The following is a 22274-nucleotide window of genomic DNA, read 5'->3' on the forward strand; positions in this document are numbered from 1 at the left end:
GCTTCTGATTGCAGATGGGGCTGCAGGCATGTCCCAGCTCCGTGGGGGCTGTGTGGGGCCAGCACCCTGTCCCAGAATATGAACAAGAAGGAAGCTCAGAACTACCTGGGAGCTCAGTGCTGCTCAGGGCAGCTGCCCCTCAGGACCACCACCATCCTTGGATGCATCTGCCTCATGCCACAGCTCCTCCAGGCTTTGCCCCACACGGTCAAGCACTGAGACAGGGACATTGCTGGTCCAAGAAGGTTTTAAGCCAGGAGAAACATCCCTGCAAGTAGCAAAGCAAATCACTTAGCAGTCACAGCTCATTTAGGTTTATACTCATGGGTGGAGGTGGCAGATTGGGATTCAGGCTGTCTGTGCTACAGCTAATAATGTGTACCTTAGGTTTGTGCTACCATAATGTGCTGGCCCAAAATTTCTCTGCTGGGGCACCTCAGCACAGTGGTTCTCACCCAAACACCACCTCCTCTATAGCCACTGGGAAAATACCACAAGAAAGCTCACTGCCTCCCTCCAGAAGGGTCCCACAGAGGCCTGCAGTTCCCTATCATACACAGCAGAGTACTGTCACAGTCATATTTTCTGGAAATTCCCTTCACCCAGAATTTTGCTCCTGTGAAGCTGAGAGACCTCAGAGAAAAAGGAAAACAAAAATTATCTGATTTGCTTCTCCTGTGTTTTGCTCCTTTGGAATGTGTTCGGAGATTGTTTACCAACAGGCGGTTGTTTCATTGGTTTCATCTGAATTGTTTTGACTTACTGGCCAATCAGGGTCAAGCTGTGTTGGACTGGAGAAAGAGTCGCGAGTTTTCATTATTATCTTTTAGCCTTCTGTAAGTATCCTTTCTGTATTCTTTAGTATAGTTTAGTTAGTATTCTTTTATATAATATAGCATCCTAAAATAATAAATTAGCCTTCTAAGAACATGGAGTCAGATTCATCATTTCTCCCTGCCACGGGGCACCCCACAAATACAACACAGCACCAAGAAAGGACAGTCATTTCTTGCTGGATTACATCTTGAGCCCAGGTGACCAAGCAGCCTACCTGCCTCCATCCGTGTGCTTTCACAGCCCTCGGGGCTCTCTGTGCCGGCGCTGTGCTGCTGGAAGGGCTGGTTGCTGAAGAGATTGTCACACAGCAGGCTGCGACACAGCTTCTTCAGGAAGCGCAGCACGTACCCGATGCTGTTCACTACCAGCAGGCTCTGGAGATGCTGCTTCCCCTCAAAAGAAGCTGAAACTGGAAAGCAAAACAGGAGCAATTCAATACCTGTGGGTGCATGGCAGAAAGGGGAATGAGAGCAGGGGAAATAATTTTACTCAAGTATTTGCATGTCTTAAAGTATTTTGCAAAATTACCTTACCTGAAGCACATAACAAACTGGAATAGCTTAAGGAGCTGAGTTTGTGTGACCCAGATCACCTCCCTCCCGGAGAGCTGAAAGATGCTGACTGGCATGGCCAGCAGTGCAAGGTTTTCTAATATATGCATCCACCTGAAAATTGTGTCGTGTGATTAGAAGGAGGCTATCATGATACCCTGGTCTAAGGAAGGGCAGAGAAAGTGATGTGCAGTGATCACCAATAGTGATGGGTAGGCTGACTTCAGCAGTACCCAAGGTTATAAATGATAATGGGGAGATAAGAATTAAAGGCATGGTTGTGAAGGAATGAAAGGTACCAGGATTGTACTGAAGAGAGAGGTAACAGCTTCATCGTTGATCTTTATTTACTAGGTTAACTGCATTTATAGACAAGGGAATGTTGGCAGTTGTGGTCAATCCAGAATTCAGTAGAGAATGAGAAATCTTGCATTAAATTGGAAATTATTGCATAGGAGGGGTGGGTCAAGAAATGGCAACAGGGTCTGCTGGCAGGAGATCCCAAGTCCCAGAGAGAAACCAGCAGCAGTCTGTGCTGGGATTTTATGGATGCTGTAATCTGGCAGACACCATCAATGGAGAAGAGGCCTGGGAGATTGCACACAATGGGTTGACTGATTTTGACTTCCGTGATAGTAGAAATGGGTGAAAAAAATCTGGAAAATAAACATACAAAATGTTTAGAAATCCGTAACTCTTTGAAGAGGCTCAAAACAACCTGGTGGGACAAGAAATGATAATGCAAGCTTACCAGATGCCCATAAAACAGCAAGGTGACACTGTCATGAAAAACTCAGGTATATTTCTAGAAGGTGTGGAACAAAACATTTCCAGGAGAGAAAATGGAGTGTTAAAGCTGACATACAAAGTTCTGGAGAAGCCTGAGATGGATTGATGGGCATCATTCTGGCATACAGGCTGAAGAAGGGGGAATTCACACTTGCAGAAGCACACGGGCAGACTGCGTTGATGTTTGGGGAACAGAAATTTTCCCTGTGGCACTGCAGCCAACACTGTCCTGCTATGTGGGACTGTGGCAAGATACCTGCACTCCTTTCACTGACGCAGTGATCTTCCTCACCTGAAAGGAACCGTGTATTTCAGCCTAGCAGGATGAGGGTGGCTCTCAGAAATACATCTAAGGGTAAGAACAGGGCAATTAAAATTCCTGCGTAAACCTGTCAGGGGGCATACTTAGCCAGGAATCAAAAAAAGGGCATAAAAGCCATGGGAGAGGTGGAGGGGTCAAAACAGACCCACCAGGATCAGTTGTAGCAAGACACATTCAATTTCAACAGGTTTGTAGGGAGGACAGCATGATATGGCTGCCTGAAGTCTTCCACCTGGAAGGTTCTTTCTCAATCCTATAGTTTAGCTCCCACCACTACTAACAAGAAAAAATTGCAACATTAGACTTATAATTTCGGGGATAGCTTCAGAGATTTCCTGTTGGCCTGAGCTGCTGAGAGGGATCATGCTCCACAGCTGGTGGAGCATCTGTGAGCCAAGCCATGGGAAGATTGGAAAGCCCCTGACAAAACTCATCTGCACTGCTGGGAGTGAAGTGCAATTATAGAGCCATGCCATGACTAGGAGTCCATTCACCTCTCTTTGATGACTAGAAGAACCATGAAATTGGGAGAAATGTTGACCAGGTGCTTTTAGTTCAGGTGAAGCTGAAGCTGAGCCAGCTCAGAGGAGCTGAGACCAAGGATTTTGGCAGGCTTGGTGCATAATATGACTCTCCTGATTCTAATGAAAATCATATATGCAGCACAGAACTAGGCAAAAATGAAACTTCGCACTGAATTGATTCAGTCTTGTGTTTCTGTGAACAAGTCTGGATCATTCTCAGAGTATTTTTGGTGTCCCTTAGGGAAGGCACACCTGTGATTACAGAGAACTCGAGGAGAGGGAAGAAGCAAGATTTATATGCTGTACAGAGGGCCAGAGCATGGGCTCCCACACAAGAAGGTCCCAGTGGCACAGCTGAGCATCTGCAGTCCCTGTGAAACTGATTGGACTTGCAATCCTTGGCTTTGTGTTTGTGCCTGACTCATCTGCAGCAGCTCATTGGAGAGTGTTGCTCCCATATTCCGATCATTGTTTCACTCCCACTGCATCCCCATATGCCAAAAGAATGTTGTGACACAAAACTCTCACTGTGATAGAAGAAAAATTCATATTCACACTGACAACCAGGTCAGGGGATTCATTGTGGGACATGGGAGGTTCATCAGGACACAGTAAGAAGTGCCACTGCAGGAAGACAAGGAACTGCTGAGAAGCTCCCCTTGGTCTTTGATTCTCTCTGATATATTTGTGTAGACTGTGTGCAGTCCTGCTGCACGGGGAATTGCTGTGGGGCTTTTGCAATTCCTGTAGCAGAGGGCAGGTTTGGCCCCTGAGCTGCAGACAGGGGACACACCAGCAGCTAAATCCATAAAAGTTGTCATTTTGTGAAATACAGAATCATCGAGTTACAGAAAGATTTTGGCTGGAAGGGACCTTTACAGATCACTTAGTCCAACCCTCCTGCAATGACCAGGGGCATCTTCAGCTAGCTCAGATTGCTCCAATACACATCCAGCCTGACCTTGAATATATCTGAGTTTGGGGAATCTGAGTTTGGGGCATCCACCACTTCTCTGGGCAACCTGTTCCAGAGTTCTGCCACCCTCATCACACGAGGCATGCATGTGTACTTGTGGTAGCACTGTGTGTCATGAAGTGGGCTGGCATTGCTGCCCATGCTTGAACAGCTGCATGGAAACAGCTCTCAGCCCTGGCCTCAGCACTGTTCCAAAGAGTGGTAAGAAGCAGACTCTGGAGTGCACATTCCTCACCTGAATCACCACTGCAATACCCCTTACCACCATTCTTTCATCTGACACCAAGGTGATTCCTGCAGCAGCTCATTTTGCAAAGGCATAACTGATATTCAGAGCTGGTTGCCATCCCACTGATGGAACGGGACATCCAGGGCATTCAGGATTAGGGAGCAGGTTAAGACTTCAGGCACTTCCCTACTGTGCACAAACACCTTACCTGACACCATCTCTCCTCCGTAGCCCTGCCTGAGGAGGGAGAAGACCACCTTTTGCTGGAGTGCACAGTCGATGCAGGCTTGCACTGCCTGCTGCAGGGCTGCTGATGGCCGCTCGGGGCCAAAGTGCTCTGGCAGCTGCTGCACCTTTCTTCTGTCAAGGTACGGCCCCAGGTTCGCTTGCTTGTTGACATAAATGCAGACTGTAGACATAAAATCCCAACAAGGTTATTACAAAACAGTCCTGGGAGCATCCTAGGAAATGCTAGCATTCGACATTTCTATTCATTCCCCAAGTTCTTCCTTCACTGGTGATTTGTTGCCACTTGTGATGGCAGAGCCAGACTTCCTTGTGCTAATGACCCATTGCCAGAGCAAAGCAAGCCAAGTTTAGGTTTAGCTCAGTGTCATGCTAAGATAAGCTACACACATCTAAAAAAGCTCCTATACGTGCCTGGGGTCTGCTGTCCTGAGGCTACCTTGTCCATGCAACTTGTGACCAGAACAATGTGCTGCGAGTGCAGAACAGTGACTACCAGTGGTGACTTCACAGCAAGGAGGGAACGCCAGCCTGAGGTGGATTTTCAGATTGTTTATTTTTTTCCTCTGTTTTTAAACTGGTTCATTGAGAGCTACTGTGAGAAGCACTGCTCTGAGATTACTTTTGGGAAGGCTTTGGAGCCTTGCTTCTTCTGTTGATGACTTTTGGGAAGGCTTTGGATCCTTGCTTCTTCAAACGCAGCTGTAATTTCTGGAGGTTTATGCTGCACAGTGCCATGGCAGAAATCTGGTCTTTGGGAGCTTCCTAACCCTTCATGTCCAACCTAACACTCTACAAACTGCATCAAGTTGAGGGAAACAGTACATGGTGTGCAGTGCTGCATTTTGGGACTGCAATAACGTGACTGTGCTGCTCAGGGGTCCCTGAGGCAGTCTGCCCCAGCCTCTCCACAGCCAAGCCCTGCATGCCTCCTCTCATAAGCTGCAAAGGCAGTTTTTCTCCATGCCATCAGGCCTGCCAGCAATAGCCAAAAAATGAGTGTTCTCCTCACTACCATGAACTTATTTTAAGCTTGGCTGAGGCTAACTGCATCTCAGGGGAAGCAGGGATAGAGCTGGGTAACTAAGGGCGACTAAGACACAGCCTAAAGTCAGGCTAAAGTGAGACATATTATAATAGCTGGCTGAGTGTGCTCGAGCTGTCATCTCTCAAACAATATAACATTATCTTCTGACAGAAATCAGATATGTGACAAAAAAACCCCATCAAGCAGAGTGGAGGACATGATGACAGCTGTGTAAAGTTGGAAATAATTTACAGTTTGCATCACCATAATGAAAATCTAGTGCAACTGTCACAGTGCACTCTGCTCCCCCATCTTGCAGGGACCAGCAGAAGGGGCTCAAGCAGTACATCCAGGGTAAACAGGGGGATAATAGCAATCATATTTATCATTACACCACTTCACACCTTCCAAATGCCAAACAAACAAAGGGATAGTGCACTGAAAATACAGCCGCAGCATGCAGGAATTGAAGGGGGATATCAGAGTGCAGCTTTCCCAGAGTGCTACACCTTGACAAATCTGCAGAATGCGGCCTTTGTGTGACAATCCACTGGTTTTGTCGGGGCTCAGCTGTGGGAGGGACTCTGCAGGCAATGTGCTGAGTCCCCCACTGTGGAACCAGGGTTCCTACAGTCCTTCTGAAGCAGAGAGGGAGGTAAAAGCTGGATTGAGCTTCCCTTCACCTGCTGCCAGCCCCGCTCTGGTGGGAACCTGCATGCTCTGTAGGGAGGGTGCTGGGAGGAAAGGTGCCAGTGGCATGAGGATGGGCAGACAGAGGTGTGGGGCACTGCCTGAAATGACCCACAGAGCCTTTGCAGCCACCCTGGTGATCTGGCAGGGCTGCAGGACTGTGCCTCCCTGTCCCACTCCAAAAGCAGCCCTGGGCACAACCTCTCAGGGCACTTCCATCCACTCAGCTGCTGTTTGCCAAGTGCTTTGCAGACTTTGCGTGTGAAGGGATAAACGAGAATAAAATATATTATTGTCATTGTTGCTGAGTTTAGTATCGTTCTGCCACCAGAGCAGATGGAAAACTTCTCCTCTGTGCATCCCAGCTAAGAAATAATGGGATTTATGTGTTGTGTTTAGATTCTAATGTTATCTAATCCATTTTTCTGCTGAAATCTCAGGGTAAATCAGCTGTCTTGTTGATTTTCTTCTCATTTACATCAGTTTAAAAGCTTTGACCTATGTTACTTCTGGTAATATAAACAAAAAGAAGGAGTAAGTCTGTGTTTTCTGACTAGATTTGGAAATGACTATGCCTGCTGCTGTGATAAGGCATTGGGGTTTTTGTGCTGGCAGCCCTGCCTACAGTCAGACCACGGCTCCTCCGTTCTTCTCCCCACAGCTGTAACAGATGTTTCATGTTCACACAGGGATTTAGGTTGATCACTGCAACATATCAGATGGGGTGAAAATGTTAGGTATAAAATGGAGCATTCATGGGTTTTTGATGTTCACATTTCAAGAGCAACGAGACTGACATCTCCACTAAACTCGACACACAGCAGTCAAAATACAATCTTGCAGGATAACTCTGCTCCTTGTCACTGGTCACTAGACTAATCTGCAAACACCCCATTTTCATGAGCTCCCCCTGTTCTGGAAAGCCCAGCATCTGGCTGTGACATCTGGCTGCCAGCCCGTGGCTCCTGCTCACCCCTTGGCCAAGGAGCACTTGAGGCTGAGTACCTGTGAGAGCCTGTGGGGTGTCTGAGTTGGGTACCGTGGCTGCATCCTGGGGGATTGAGCTGATATCCGGCTCTGGCGTGCTCCTCGGCGGAGAGATTGCTAAAGGAGTCATCAGGACACGAGATTTCAGCTGCAAAAAATAATGAAAGTATACACAAGATATTCCAATTTTATTCTATGGATGTCACGCCCCATGAACTCCCACTCATTAGCAATCTGCTATTGCATCACTTTCTCCAGGCCAGAAGATCCATCCTGCTCCCAGGAGGATACTGGAGCCTGAAGCCTGACTGATTTGCTGCAGATAGCAACGCCTTAAGCTACAGGATGCAAATATTATGCCACCCACCGGGTAGTTATTTACACCTGAGCAAATTGAGCCTAACACTCCAACAAATCAGTGCAATGGCATTTTACGAGCCATTTCATGTGGGTGTAAACAATGCTCCACAACTCGGAAACATGGGGTCTTTAACTGCATCATAATTTAGGGCCAAATTCTGCTCTTGGTTGCAGGGCTGTAAATCTTGTATAAATCCAGTGGCACCAAGAGGCTACTCTGGGCTGACACCCATGTAAATAAGCTCACACTGTGGTCCAGATTCTGTTATTAGCAGCTAGTAAATACAAACTGCTGCACTGCTGCACCCAGTGAGCTTTGCAGCCTGCAGCCCAGGTTGGAGAAGAGAAGCATGATGTGAATTTACGGGGCAATATCACTATGTCTTTATGCTGCCAGTACCTGGCAACATCTCACCAGTCAATGATGATCAGGTCCTCATATTTAAAAAGGACTGATGTGATGGATGTGACCTGAAGGTACCACTCTTGCTTTTCCTGTTGCTAAGAAGGGAAGTAGGGGGAAAGCAGAGAGCCAAGCACACAGTTTGCTGGTTTATATATTTACATGTCCTACACCAAAATGTTCTTCTGACATTTATTTCCTTTCGTTGTTTTTCAATGGACAATGTACAAAGTATATTTTAGGTAGAAATGAAGTCAGACAACTGCCTCCAAACCCAACCTTGAGCAATCCCTGATGGAGAGAAGAAGTTCTTTTGGATGAAGACTTTTGTTGTCCCTGACCAGGAATTACAAATGTCTAAACTAACTGTCACTGTTTCAGTATAATGGTAAAGCCAGAAAGCTGGAGAAAGGAGAGGGAAGTATGTAGGACTTAGGGACATCTAAGTGAGTTTTTACCACCACCTCCCCTAGGGCAGGCTAAGTCCATTTGTTTTCAGTCTGAAAGAGGGAAAAATTATAAATAAGTGGTTCTGAGACAAGCTGTGGATTTGACCTCCTGCTGTATGGCAGTTGTAGGGTATGGGGGACCCTGAGCTGGCCCTGGCTAGTGCTATTTCTCACTTGCTTGTGTTGTCCTCTTTTTGCAGAGTTGTTTTGCCTTCAGATTGGGATCAGGAATGACCAGTGACAAAGTGCTGTCAGTTTCTTTTCACAGAATCACTGCCTATGCTGAGTTGGAAGGGACCCACAAAGATCATCAAGGCCCTCCACAGGACCATCCCCAAGAGTCACACCATGTGCCTGAGAGCATTGTCCAAATCCTTTTGAACTCTATCAGGCTTGATGCTTACTTCCTTGGGGAGCCTGTTCTTGTGCCCAACTGCCCTCTGGGTGAAGAACCTTTTCCTTATATCCAACCTAAATCCTCCCTAACACAACTCCTGGCCATTCCTTCAGGTCCCATTCCTGCCCACCAGAGAGAAGAGATCAGTGTCTGCCCCTCCTTTTCCCCTCATGAGGAAGTTGTAGACTTCAATGAGGTTTCCCCTCAGTCTCCTCCAGGCTGAGCAGACCAAGTGATCTCAGCCATTCCTCATATGGCTTCCCCTCAAGGCCCCTCACTATCTTTGTAGTTCTCCTTTAAATGGTCTCCAATACTTTAATATCTTTTTACATTGTGGCGCCCAGAACTGCCCCCAGCACTCGAGGTGAGGCTGCCCCAGTGCAGAGCAGAGTGGGACAATCCCCTCCCTTGCCCAGCTGGCCATGCTGAGCCTGATGCCCCCAGGACACCACTGGCCCTCCTGGCTGCCAGGGCACCGCTGACTCATGTTCCACTTGCCATCGACCAGGACCCCCAGGTCCCTTTCCACAGCACTGCTTTCCAGCCTCTCATTGCCCAGTCTGTCCATGTATCCATCCCAGGTGCAGAATCCAGCACTTTCCCTCATTGAAATTCATATGGGTGGTGATTGCCCAGTCCTCTGATTTGTTGAGGTCTCTCTGCTGGGCCTCCCTGCTCTTGAAGGAGTCAACAGCTCCTACCAGTTTTTTATCATCTGTGACCTCGCTTAGTGTCCCTTCCAGTCCTGCATCCAAGTCATTTATGAAGATGTTGAAGAGCACAGGGCTGAGGATGGAGCCCTGTGGAACCCCAGGGTCAAGCCACCAGTCTGATGTCACCCCATTCCCTGTAACCCTTTGTGCCTGACTGGTGAGCCAGTTGCTCACCCCATGGCACGATGTGTTTATCCAGCTGTGTGCTGGATATTTTGTACAGAACAATACTGCAAAGGTAAGTATTGAAAGCTTTACTGAGTGGGAAGAGAACAGAGTTTCAAAAAATCAAGGTCTCCATCCAGTCTGGGATTTATTCCATGTAAGAAGGTGAAAAGCGGCATGATTTATTATATTCTACAGCAGTATGTCAATTATTCACTTTTCTATGGCAAAGGGGGCTGGCAAAGTGAAACTTTGGGTAGCCCCTATGTTAGGCTTCTGGGCTTGTTTTTGATCACACATATATACACACACATACACAAAGAATATATATGTACATAGGTGCATTTGTACACACTCTGTTATATAAAATAGATATGTTTATAGAGAGATGTGTAGATATAGAATCACAAAATCATTTAGGTTGGAAAAGACTGCTAAGATCATCGACTCCAATCATTTCCTAACATTGCCAGGACCACTACTATACCATGTCCCTAAATACCTACATATCTTTTGAACATTTCCAGGTATAGTGATTCCACCATTCCCTTTGTTCCAGTGCTTGAACACTCTTTTAGTGAAGATTTTTTTTCCCAAATATACAATCTAAACCTCCCCTAGCACAACTTGAGGCCATTTACCTTTTCCCTATTGCTGGTTGTCTGGGAGAAGAGACCAACCTCACCTGGTTACACCCTCCTGTCAGGTGGCTGTAGAGATTGAAAAGGTCTCCCCCAAGCCTCCTTTTCTCCAGGTTAAACAACTCCAGCTCCCTCAGCTGCTCCTTATAAGACAGATGCTCCAGACCCTTCACTGGCTTTGTTGTCCTTCTCTGCACAGGCTCTAGCAACACCTGTATGCTCTCACTCTTACATTTCTCTTTATAGATATTGTTTTTGAGACAGTACACCTGACAAATTCTGCTTCACTTGCATGTTGGCTCCCTAATATCCTTACTGGCTCACATTCCTGCGGTCCCAAACAGAGGCACCAAAGTCCCCTCTTCAGCCCCTGAGCCTCGTGAGTGTGTGCTGCCTCATCAACACTGTGCACTGCCTCACCAGCATCATCAGACCTTTTTCTTCTCCTAGATCTTGGAGGCCCAGGCAGGCTTATGTTCAAGAGCAAATAAACAGAGGGCAAGGCTTATGTAAACTCTGTAGTGTGGAAGCCCCTTTCTTTGTTTGTGGAAACCCCCCTGTTTTAGTGAACAATTTACTGCAAAATTAATTGCAACAAAATGTGCTCTACAGCCTCTGGGTACAGATAAATGTCATTTTATTAGGGGTAGTAGAGAACTGGCCTTTGTTAAATCAAAATGAAACAATGCCTGATTAGTGCAAGAGACAGTACACTAAGCAAACAACAGCTTAGCTGCCTCCTGGCCACTGAAATCCTGAGTAGTCCCTGAATATAATGAAGGGCAAATCTCTAAGTATTCCATTTAAAGATGTCTTTTCTTGGACTGAGTCTTCTCTATCGAAAAGCCAACCCAACCACCAGCTGACTGACTGAGAGCTTGCCAGTAGAAAGCACGTATGTGTGAGAGTCAAAAAAAGCAGTGAAGAAGAGAGAAAGAGAAGGAGAAAAAGAGACAGAGGAAATCTGTCAGAGCACATTGGGAAATCCTTGTGGTAAGGCATTGGAATCAACTTTTGACTATCAAATGTCATAAGTTTTGGTATGCACAGGATGAGATGTAAAAGTGGTTGCTTTAAAACAAGATCTACAACCACCTCCCCACTCTTAAGGACTTTCTACCATGGAAATGAGATCAGAGAAAGCTGATCAGGGATTCTGGGTAGGAAATAAATGTGTCTACTTTATCAAAGTCACCATGCATTAGATGCAGAGAGAGTGAGCTTTTGTGCCATTGATGCTGGCTACAAGTTTGTTTGTGCATGCTGTGGCTGCGGACGGGAGGACTCTGCAGAGTCCTGGAGTTTTTATTACAATCTGCACATTTCTTCAGAGAAGCCAGGATTCATCTAACTGGTATTTATGTCATTCCCCACCAAAAATTGAAAGAAGGTGAAGAACATTTGCCAGGCAACTTTTTTTTTCTTTCTGAAGATCTCTGCCAGCTTGTATAATAAAATACATGGGAAAGTAACACGATGAACCACAACACAATCTTTCCCTGCAGTTTTCTTAAACCACTTAGATGCAGGTTCTCATTTCTATGGCTTCCTGTTCCCCTGTACCAGCTGTCCCTTGTCCTGAAAAAACAATTGCTAGAAAGGCTGGGATTCACCCCATCCCCATGGGCCTTTGTCCTTCCACAGGGCAGAGGCACCTCCTGGCAATGAGAGCTTTTGCTGCTGGAGAGAGAACCATCTCCAAATGTGCAGTAAGTTCAGTGTCTGAGCCAGCCTGGTCCTGCCACGTGGACTTCTGATGGCTTGACAGAAGGTTGTCATTAAATGTACACCAGGGAAGCACAGAGCTTCTGAGCACATGTTTTGGGGTCTGTGGCTCTGTGCATTTGGCTGTGAGTAAGGACACTCAGCATAACACAAGCCCAGTCACTGAGGCTGAGAGGAGAGGTCAGCTGGCAAAGGCAAGCACAGTCCAAGGTCTTTCCCACCTTTTCTCCTTGTGTTGTGCAATAACTTTCTTCTGCACAGCAAATGATGCAAGTAAGTCTGCACACGGCCTCCTACATCCCATCAGTGTTCCACAGAGATTGAGGCAGGCAACCTTGACAGGAGGGTATACAACCTCCAAATCCAAGGCTGTATCACAGGACAGGTGAATAAACAGGACACTTTAAGGTTGTCTGTGCAATCTCATTCCCAATGCATCCAAATCCTGACTGCTTATTTGTCATCATCAGTATTGACTCCTAGGGCAGCAGGGTAACCTGTGCCCCATAATGGAACTGTCACTCCACACGTGTGACACTCACTGCCCACCCCACCTGGCTGAGCTGGGCTGGGGCCACCTCCCCAGATGGGAGCTGCACTGGCTGCACAGAGGGACAGACTGCCCTCGAGCTGCTCAAAGGGTGCCATGGCTTTGCTGCCCTCTGGAAGGGACGTGTTGGTCCGTGCTGCAGTGCTGCCCCATGCGTGCGTCCCTCAATGTCCTCTGACAGGGCGAATCCCCGCAGGGGGCTAACAAACCCTTCCCTCTTACAGCCTTTCCAAGCAGCTCTTCAGGGCTGCTCTCACTCACAGCCACAGAAATAAAACCCATCCATCGACTAACCTCCCCCCCGGCTGCCAGAATAGGCTTTTTCCCAGAGATTTAGACAATCAGAAAGAATATTGTATTTTGGGGAAATGTAACATTTTATGGCAAATAGCTCCACATAAGGTACAAAACAGTTTTTGGAAAAACAGCTGATGAAATTTTATAGCCAAAGCTGTGAAAAAATAAACAGGATAGCAAGGAAAAGACTTTTCTCGGTGATGAAGTGTGATGAAATGTCATTTCAGGAAGACATAGATATTTCCTTTAATATCAATGAAAACAGGCAATGGGTCACCTGCCTGTAAAGAGCATGTGATTGAAAATGTCTGTTATTCACATCTTGGTCAAAATAAATTTAAATCTAGGCTGTAAATTCCGAGTTTCTTAAAAATTCAGAAGTATTTTTCCATCTGTTCTGTAACAATTCAGCTCTCTGGCTGCTATAAAGAATTTGGTCGTCTGCCATTTGGGCAGGGAGACATTTTTTAAAATGCATTTAAGTCTTGTGGTATCTGAAACTCATACAATTACTGAGCTAATTAAATCAAGCTAGAGTTCCCCATCAAAAAATGTAATTTTTGACTCACTCTGGGGAAGTGCTTTGGATGGAGAGGGGCTCACTTCAGCTGAGCACACAGCGTACAAAGGCGCCTCACAGAAAACACTGCTTTGGTGTGTGAATCCTACAGCTCAAATCAACCAGGCCAGGTGCCATGGGGGCTGCAGCTCATGAGGGTCAGCCCCATCCACCTGAGCCACTGGATATAAAAGGACGCCTTGTTATGTGCCATGCTCACCAAGAAGGAACCTCATCTCAGATCCAGTGCCTGGGGACAAAGAGGAGGAGTGTGTTGTACCCAGCCAGGGATGAAGTGTCCCTTTGGAAGAAGTGGGGGACACAGCAATCAAATGCTCGGCTACATAGGTCCAAAGCAAAGTGTTAGTGCAGCATTTCCAGGAATTTAAGTCTACAACTTCTCCCATTTCTATATGTGTGGTGATTGGTGAAAGATATTTTTCCAGGTGGATGGATGGGTACATTTGGGATAGAATGGAACATATTCCCCAGTTGTTTTTTTTTTTTGTTTTTTTGGTTTTTTTTTGGTTTTTTTTTTGTTTTTTGTTTTTGTTTTTTTTTTTTTTGTCAAATTACAAATCAAATGTAAATGCATGAGCAAGAAGAGGGGGTCACCAAGACAAGCAGGGACAGAAGGGACAGGGTCTGAAATACCCTGCATACAAGGTCATTGTGGTGTTTGGCAAATCACTCCATCTCAAACATCAAAGACCCAATTTCAGCACATCTCCAAAGTATTATTGTCCAGACTGGATGGTTTTGATCTGAAGAGTCTGCAAGTCACCCACTTTACTGATAATAACTAAATTACTTGAAATAAATATATAATAAACTTGATATAAGAAATACCTCAAGTAAAGCAATTCAGATATTTCCATCCTGGAGTTTCATCCTGGTATGGAAGTGAAAAAATAAAAAGTATTTCCATATCCCACATTTTACAAAACACTTGAATATTTGCCCCAGTCTTAGCTTGGAGCTCTATTTTGGACTACTGTTAGACAGAGGTTAGGGGATGGGAGGAAGTCTGGTAGGAGATGAAAAGGAGGGAAAGGTAAAGATGAGGGTAGCCTGCTCTAGATTAAGCTGAAGTCCAAGGCTCACAGCAATCAAAGAGTTGGTCCCTGTGTCCAGAGCTCAGCCAGCAGCACCATGCATGGGATGTTGTTGCCTCCTGTGAACCAGGAGAGACCCATGGAAGGGCCAGGCAACACCCTGGACAAGACCTTCTCCAGGAAGGCTGGGTCAGCCTTGTGCATACCCTGATTGTTTAATTTGCTTTTCTGTCTTGAAACCACGAACCCAAGCAGCTCTGATTTTCCAACAGCAATTTGCCCTCCTTGTGCAGCACTCTGCATGTCTGTGCCAGCGCCCATTCAGAACAAGGAACAGGCATGGCAAACATGCACAGTGCCCCGAGCTGGCTGGGGACAGAGACAGAGAGATTAACAGAGCAGCCTGCCGAACACAAGACCCCTTACTAAGCTGTGGCCCAATTTCACTCCCCAGAACAAGTTCTCCTTCCCTCAGCATCACAGTCCCATTTTTGCCTGGTGTGAGGCATCACAGTGGCACTGCTCCCACTGCAGTGCTGAGCCCACTGCAGGTGGTGTGGTGGGAGAGACCCAGCCCAGCAGCAGCATTGGAAAGGCTTAAGGCACTAAGGGCTCCTGGCTTTCTTTAGTTCTGCCTTTGCCCCAGGGTTGCACAGAGAGCTGGGCAGTGAGCAGACAAATAAAGTGAAATACCATCGTTTTTCTCAAATACCCCTCTTTTCTGTTTTCCTTTGGAAAGTAGCTTTCCCCCCCTTATTTCCACTCTCCTGTATTCCTTTCCTTCTCTGTTCAGTTTGTTCAATTTCTAATCACTGTTAGTGAGAGAGAGGAAAGTGACAAATGAGAAACCCTTCCCCAAAGGTGTGCAACCATCCCACACAACACTGTGGAAAACATTTTCAAACAGACCAAATTAAAATAACTTTAACCTTTGGGAAAATATACATGCTGTGGTTCTTGGGGTGTCCTGTGCAGGACCAGGAGTTGAACTGAATGATCCTGATGGGTCCCCTTCAACTTAGAATACTCTATGATTCTGTGATTTTTTTTCACCACCTCAGGTAGAAGAGATACTATCTATCTTCTCTTTTGTTTTTTTCCTTTGCATTGCTCTGCCCCAGACTTGCACAATTTTTCCTCTGTTCCTGCATCCAGCTGAAATTCTAGAAGAAAATGTATGAAGACCACCAGGAGGTGGAGAAGGAATGTGAAAGCCATGCATCTACCTTGTGCCCAGGTTTTCTCCCTCTCTTCTTTGGGATCTTTATGCCTGGCAGAGCACTGGCTGGTGCTGAGAAGAGGTTGTGAACAGCCACTTTGATGGGCGCTGGCTGGAGCGGGGGCCGCCCTCGCTTCTTCCCTGCCATCCTGGGAGACTGCATCTCCCCAGCAGCCAGGCTGGGGTCCAGGCACGGTGGGTGGCTCATCTGCCCTAAGGAGACAAGAAAAAAAGCAACCAACTCTTTATTTAATTTTAATTTTAGTTTTTTTTTTTGTTTTTTTTTTTTTATCCCAAGGCACTTTTCTCAATGCTGTCATTTTCCCTCTTACCATTGCTCACAAAGCAGCAAGAAACACACCACAGATGTATGACCCTGGGTGGGATTCACCTGACCACAGCCTTATCTTCACCTGACCACAGCCTTATCTTCACCTGACCACAAAGCCCTTATCTTTCCCATTTCCCTCTCCTGACCATGGGCGCAGTAGGGGCAGCTGCTCAGGTGGTGAGGCTTCCATTGCAGATGTCCAAGAGGTGAATCCCACAACCTTGGGGATACCACCTCCACCTTGCATCCTACAGATAAGTGTGATGAAGGTTGGATCTTGCAGTCAGAGGGGGTTTGGAGTACATGATCTCCTAAAGCCCCTGCCAACATGATTTTTCTCACAAATTCTGTGGTTCTGCAAATTCTGCCTCACCTCAAAATTAGTACCAATACTAAAACTGACTTCTCTCCTCTTCATCCACAGCCCTCCTGAGTGGGGAGGCTGGGGTGGGCCATGAGGTAGCCATGTTAGAGGGTAATTGCCAAACATTTGCTCTCTGCAATTTTATAGCATCTGTTACCATGCATGTTAGTAGTGGGCTTTTGGATCGACTCCATCAGCACAGTTACTTCACCACAACTCCATGCAGCTGCTGAAGTTGAGCAGGGGTGATGGAGTAGAATCTGGTCCATTTTCCTCTGCCCAGATTTTAATAAAGAAAACAAATATACAGCTATATGCACAATACCAAGGGAATATACAGCATCCTTCACAGTTTCTAGTAAGGGTCACCTACAAACAAAGGTTAATTAAAAAAAAAAAACAAACAGCTGTAGCAATATGTTTCCAAATGTTGTTTTGTCCAGGCATTTGATTTCCTGCATATGGGCAGAATAGTAGTCCCAGTCCTGCCTGCATGCACTGCTAGACACAAAGGTCCAAGCAATTCTCATATTTTTATGATAAACCTTGCAATAGCTAATGTTGTCCAAATTGTGCTCCCTCAGGCCAGTGATAATGGAAGACTCCCTCTTTTCTGTTTTGTTTTTTTTCACAGAGCAGGCTCATAGCCCTCTCAGCTTCAGAAAAAACCTAAAGATGTGGTTCAAGATCATTCTCTGCATAAAGCAAATAAAGGTTTGTTTATTACTGCAATCAACCACAATTTTTACAAAATCTATAAACTATAAAACCTACAAATTTCTCAGAACACTTCAAATTTCACAGTTTCAGAGCCCTGTGTGACCAGAGCTGATGCTCCTGGGAACGAAATCGGGATTGCTCATTCACATGGTGGGAAGGGTACCACCTGATAGGGGCCTCTGGTGACAAGTATCTGCAGCTGGGGGCTTCTTTGTTTCAATGGCAAGTATGTTATGCCTAGTTAAAACTCTGTAAGTGTGACTAACCAAAAAGAAACCCACTTTTATGGTATTGTCCATATTATCCAGTTTTCACAATCTCCTGTAGGATAAAAAAAATAGAGGGCTCCCAGGCTTAACCTCCAGTAAATGCATTTATTTGCAATATCTTTAAACCTGTGTGTTTTCAATAATGCTACGGGTATCTGCTCTGTTCAGACAGATCCACTATATATGATGGGACTTCTAGATTGATTATAACATTTCCAGTCTTCAACCCTCCCTGCCTAAAACTCTCAAGAAAACACTGAATGTCAAACATGAGAGCAGAGCAAACTTGCAGTGCCTGATTTACCACATTGTCCAGAGCCACAGTGGTGGCACTCACCCTCCAGGCACGCTCAGCCAGCTTAGGAACCCCATGAAAGCCTGCCATGTGGCTTTGTTTTTTTATCAAAAAAAGTCTCATGACTTTTTCTTTCACTTGTGACTGCAGAGAGTGTCCTTTCAGGGTTAAAATCATCAGGCTTGCCACAGCAGGAGTTCAATGGAAAGGCCCAGCTTATCCTGAACATCACTGCTTTCCTTCTGTCTTCAGCAGTGCTCATTTTCCTCCCCGTAGTGCTTTCTGAGGGACACCCTCAGTATCTCTTCCACCTCCCAAAACAAAACATTCCCAGGATCTTACATTACAGGCTGTCTGTAGGCAGGCAGGTCAGCAGGGAAAGGAAATGCAACGATTACACCGGGTTTGGCACCAAAACACACTGAAAGCTCAGTGCTGCAGGCTCTGCATTTTGGTCTGCTTTAAACAAAACCTGGCAAGATAAACCTTTTATCTTGGTTTGTCTTGGAGGAGGAGAGGAGCTTGGCAGAGGCTGAGGAAGACAAATGCAGCCCAGGTTTGCTCCCTGCTTGAGGAGGGAGTGGTTCCTGCAGAAGGGACCACTGGTGGCCATGGGGCTGTGAGACAGAGGCTGTGCACCTGCAGGGAACACCACACTGCATTGTCTGTTTCATATTCCCCTCTGACGGTAAAAGTAGCTGATGGCACCTCAGAAACTCTGAGTTATCCACCTCCAAAACAAGAGGTACTGACTCAGAGCACTTCTTTGTCAAAAATGTTGCTTTCTTTTGTAACTGGTGGAGTATTAAATGTGTGGCGGTCAGGAGACACAGTACATTTTAATAATCACAGATTTTTGTGCTCTTTCTGCCCTCCCAGTACTCATGACGCTGTGCTTTGGCCAAACCTCTTAGAGCTCCTCACCACATGTGAGGAGCTGACACACAAGACCCAGATGAACTGTGCACAAAAGGATCTCAGTGTAACACACTTGATTTGATGCAGCAAAGACATTGTCAGCTTCAGCATCCAAGCTGTTGTAATTACATTCATTACAAGCCCAACCGTGACTTGATTCTCCTTTCTTGTGTGCTGAGGGAAATGTGAGCGCTTTTTGTGGCATTTGTTGTCACACTGCTGCAGATCCTGTGAGGCAAAAGTGCTCCCCAGCAGCAGGGAAGGGCAGCAGAGACACAAAAACTGCTCCTGCCTGACAGTGAGGGGTCACAGCAAGACCTTCCCTGACAGCCAGGAGGAAGCTCTTGGGCAGGCTGGAAAAACACACAGTCAAATTGCAGGTTGGCCAAAGAGGTCACAGGGACACAGGGGCTTGTCTGACTGCCCCCCAGCAAAGTCAGGGTGTTACCTTGGAATGACTTTCCTGGGGCAGCTCTGGCTGCTGCCACAGCCTGGGCTTGACCCACAGCTCAGTGCTGGAAAGCTTGGCGGGCTCAAGGCAAGTCATGAGAGTTTGAGGAAATTTAAGGGCAAATTCAAGGAAGCAAATTACAGGCTACTAACAAAGGCTTAGGAAAGCACTGCAGTACAAATAGCTGGGGAGAAGGCTCTGGGAGGGAAATCAGTGTATGTTTGCCCTGTCCTTGTACTTTTCCAAATGCACTAGCCTTTGGATGCCCAAGGATGGTGCAGCTTCAGTCTGACCTGGGTCTATCACTTCTGTATTCTGAGTTTAAAAATAACAGCAGGAAACTGCATTTGTGGCTTCTCATCACTTAATACAGGGCTAGCACAGGGTAACCTCTCCTGACTTGTCTCTCAAGCACTGTCACTTGGAGACACAATTTCTAACCCTGCCTTCCACATTGCCCATCAGGTCCCAGAGAGGAGGCAGCAGGGAAACACCTCTCCCCACCTCGACACCAGGGCAAGAACTGCAGGAAGGGTGAAGTCTCATCCCCTCCTGCAGCAGAGGTTCAGCTCTGACTTCAGAGGATCCTGAGGAGCGCCCTGTGCACAGCAGTCTGCCCCCTGGGATGCCAGGGGTGAGGAGAAAACATTCCCTAGGCCAGTGCTGGTGAGCTGTAGGACGTTTCTCACAGCCCATGCTTTGCACCATGCACACCTTGCACCACGTGTTGCTGTGTGTGCTGCACAATTAGCAATGCAGATTACCATGCTGGAAGCCACAGCTGAGAGCAGAGGGAGCTACAGTGCATTTCCTCCCAAGCTGAGTGTTTTTGATGGACTGCAAAGATCCATTCTTAATAAAAATAAATGTCTGCAATAAATGCAGCTTTTAAGCTGCACTCCAGTAACTGCAAGGACTGAAGGTAAAAATACCACATTAAATTTTATATGGGCAATTCCACAGGATGATCATTTAAACTTGGTTTATACCAGGTCTCATGCAAACCTGTGCCTGGACAAGCACAGGGATGACACATAGGGAAGGAACAAGCAATTCCTGCTGTAAGCCAAAGGAACATGCAGGGGTGCAGTCAAGTAGAAAATGTTCCAGTTCCTCAGCAGCTGAAGGAGATTGCCCTTCCCTCTCCTACACCCATTGCTCCCAGCTGCAGAAAGACTCTGACCTGTCAGCATTTGCAGCCCTGCCTCCAATTCTTGACACCTGCAGAGCTTTGTTTCTCACTGATCTGCATACCCAACAGTATGTGGAATAGGGAAAAGAGATAAACTTCTTGTGATCTTGCCTGTCTTTTCTTCAGATGTTGTTCAGGAAAGCACGTTTGTGGGGGAATATCCCATTGTTAAACAAGAGGGAGGGGATACCTTTCAGTCAGTAACATGACTATTCCTCCTCTTTCTCTGTGCACAGCAGGGCAGCCCTTTGACTGTGACCGCTCACAGATGATGGTCTGAGGAGTAGGTGAGCAAAAAGAAAAGCACTGTCAGATCCAGAAGCCAAGCTTTAAACCTGCCTGCTCCTCCTGGGGAGTATTCAGGGACATGAGACATTACACATCTCTTCATCGTGAATACCAAAGCAGCAGCGCAGAGTACATGAAAGGTAAGAGTTTAGTGAAGCAGACAGTAGGAATTTTTGCTAATAAAAGCATTGAGCCAATATTCTCTGCATGTCTGTATGTGATTGCCTAATGACCTCTCACAGTGAACACCCATTTCACCATTGCTCAAAGAAAGGTCAGGATAATTTTTATCTGTGGCACAAAGTTCTTTTACAGTGATTTGCAAACCACTTCTCTTTTCATGCCTATTGCTTTGGGGATTGAAATGAGAAGCTACTTCTCTGAGGGACTCTTTTGCTTATTTTGACCCCAGGAAGAGTATTTCTACAAAGAACTCTTGAGACTGTCTAGCCAACAGGATATAAGTAGACAGGCCTATTCTTCCAAATCAGTCATTCAAGAAAAAACCCAAACACAAATACCTGTGCTAGCTGTGGAAACCAAAAATTGAATTCATCCCACCTAATTTCAAACCCCAGTTTATCTTCACCTCATTATAGTTGCCTCTGGTCATTTTAATGTGATACCCTGTGTCACATCTGCCAAAATATCTCACACACTTCAGGGCATCTAAGTGTGTGAAATATTTCCATCTAAGGTGCACTAGGTAACTATTTTAGACAACCAGACTTATTAACAGATTAAGACACCCAAATGCCAACATTCAAACACAGTTGTCTCCATGGGTGCTGGATGTCTGACATCCCATGCTGTCAGGACAGATGTGGCCGGTATGGCTGAAGGTGTGGGGATGTACCCAGATATAAATGGTTGAAGGTGTCCAGATATAAATGTAGTTTGTGGTGGCTTCAGTGGCTCTAGGGTCCACTGATCAGGTCCAGTTTGTCCCTTCCTTGTAGACATCTGTATTTAAGTATCTTAAACCAAAATTTTTCTCATTTCTAAAAATTGAGTTTGACTTACCTGTTTTATACCTGACACTAGGGTGAAGTTTATCATAACCTATATGTACTTGCTTCTTCTGATTATAAAATGAGTCCAGAAAAACTCAAACTCATGTCTAGATATCTACAAGGCCCTTGTGAATCCTGCACTTAGTTGCTTATGCCTGTGTGCAGTGGGCAGTTCTGTGTTGTCTGTGCTCCTGGTTAATAGTGCCTTACACTGCAGAGGAAAGAACTGCCTTTTTGAAAGTGAAAACTCAAGCCTCCTGGGTAAGAAAGATGAGATTCCTGGGCTTGTTTCATCCTCCTTGTCAGGTTCCAAGTTAGGAACTTACTATCCTTTCAGTGCCTCACTTCTCCCACACGTCCCACAGAGTCCCCTCCAGGGGCCAGAAGACAACCAGACATGGAAAGCAACTTTCCTGGGACAAGGCCAGCTGGTTACAGGATCCAGGCTCCTCCCACTCCCATCACCCATACCCAACCACCGCCACATGTTGTTTCTCAAGGAAAAGTGAGCAAAATATTTCAGTACCCCTCATTTGAATTGATTAATATGTTTCCCCCTATGGTTCCTTGAGTGGTTTGTTTCTGCCAGCTATTTTATGGTTTAGACATTTTCAGAAGCAGTTTAGAAAAGCTAAAGAAAATGCAAACACATTTTCTTCTTGAAGGTACTCCCAAGAAGATTGATCCTGAGGTATTCAAAAAGATATTTGTGAGCTTTCCCT

The 22274-nt window shown here is 46.1% G+C and overlaps 1 protein-coding gene across 1 annotated transcript in view; it reads right to left on the reverse strand.

Moving 5' to 3' along the window:
* The window catches only part of SCML4 (Scm polycomb group protein like 4), a 64668-nt gene that overhangs the window by 26093 nt on the left and 16301 nt on the right, over positions 1-22274 (reverse strand). The window contains exons 2-5 of the mRNA XM_005418414.2: positions 15719-15924; positions 7197-7326; positions 4437-4637; positions 1052-1246 (exon numbers count right to left, since the gene is read on the reverse strand). Of these exons, the coding sequence (XP_005418471.2) occupies positions 1052-1246; positions 4437-4637; positions 7197-7326; positions 15719-15919 (727 nt within the window). The 5' untranslated portion in view covers positions 15920-15924. The remainder of the gene's footprint in view (positions 1-1051; positions 1247-4436; positions 4638-7196; positions 7327-15718; positions 15925-22274) is intronic.

This window comes from Geospiza fortis, unplaced genomic scaffold, assembly GCF_000277835.1.
Source record: "Geospiza fortis unplaced genomic scaffold, GeoFor_1.0 scaffold98, whole genome shotgun sequence".
Taxonomy (NCBI): Eukaryota; Metazoa; Chordata; class Aves; order Passeriformes; family Thraupidae; genus Geospiza; species Geospiza fortis.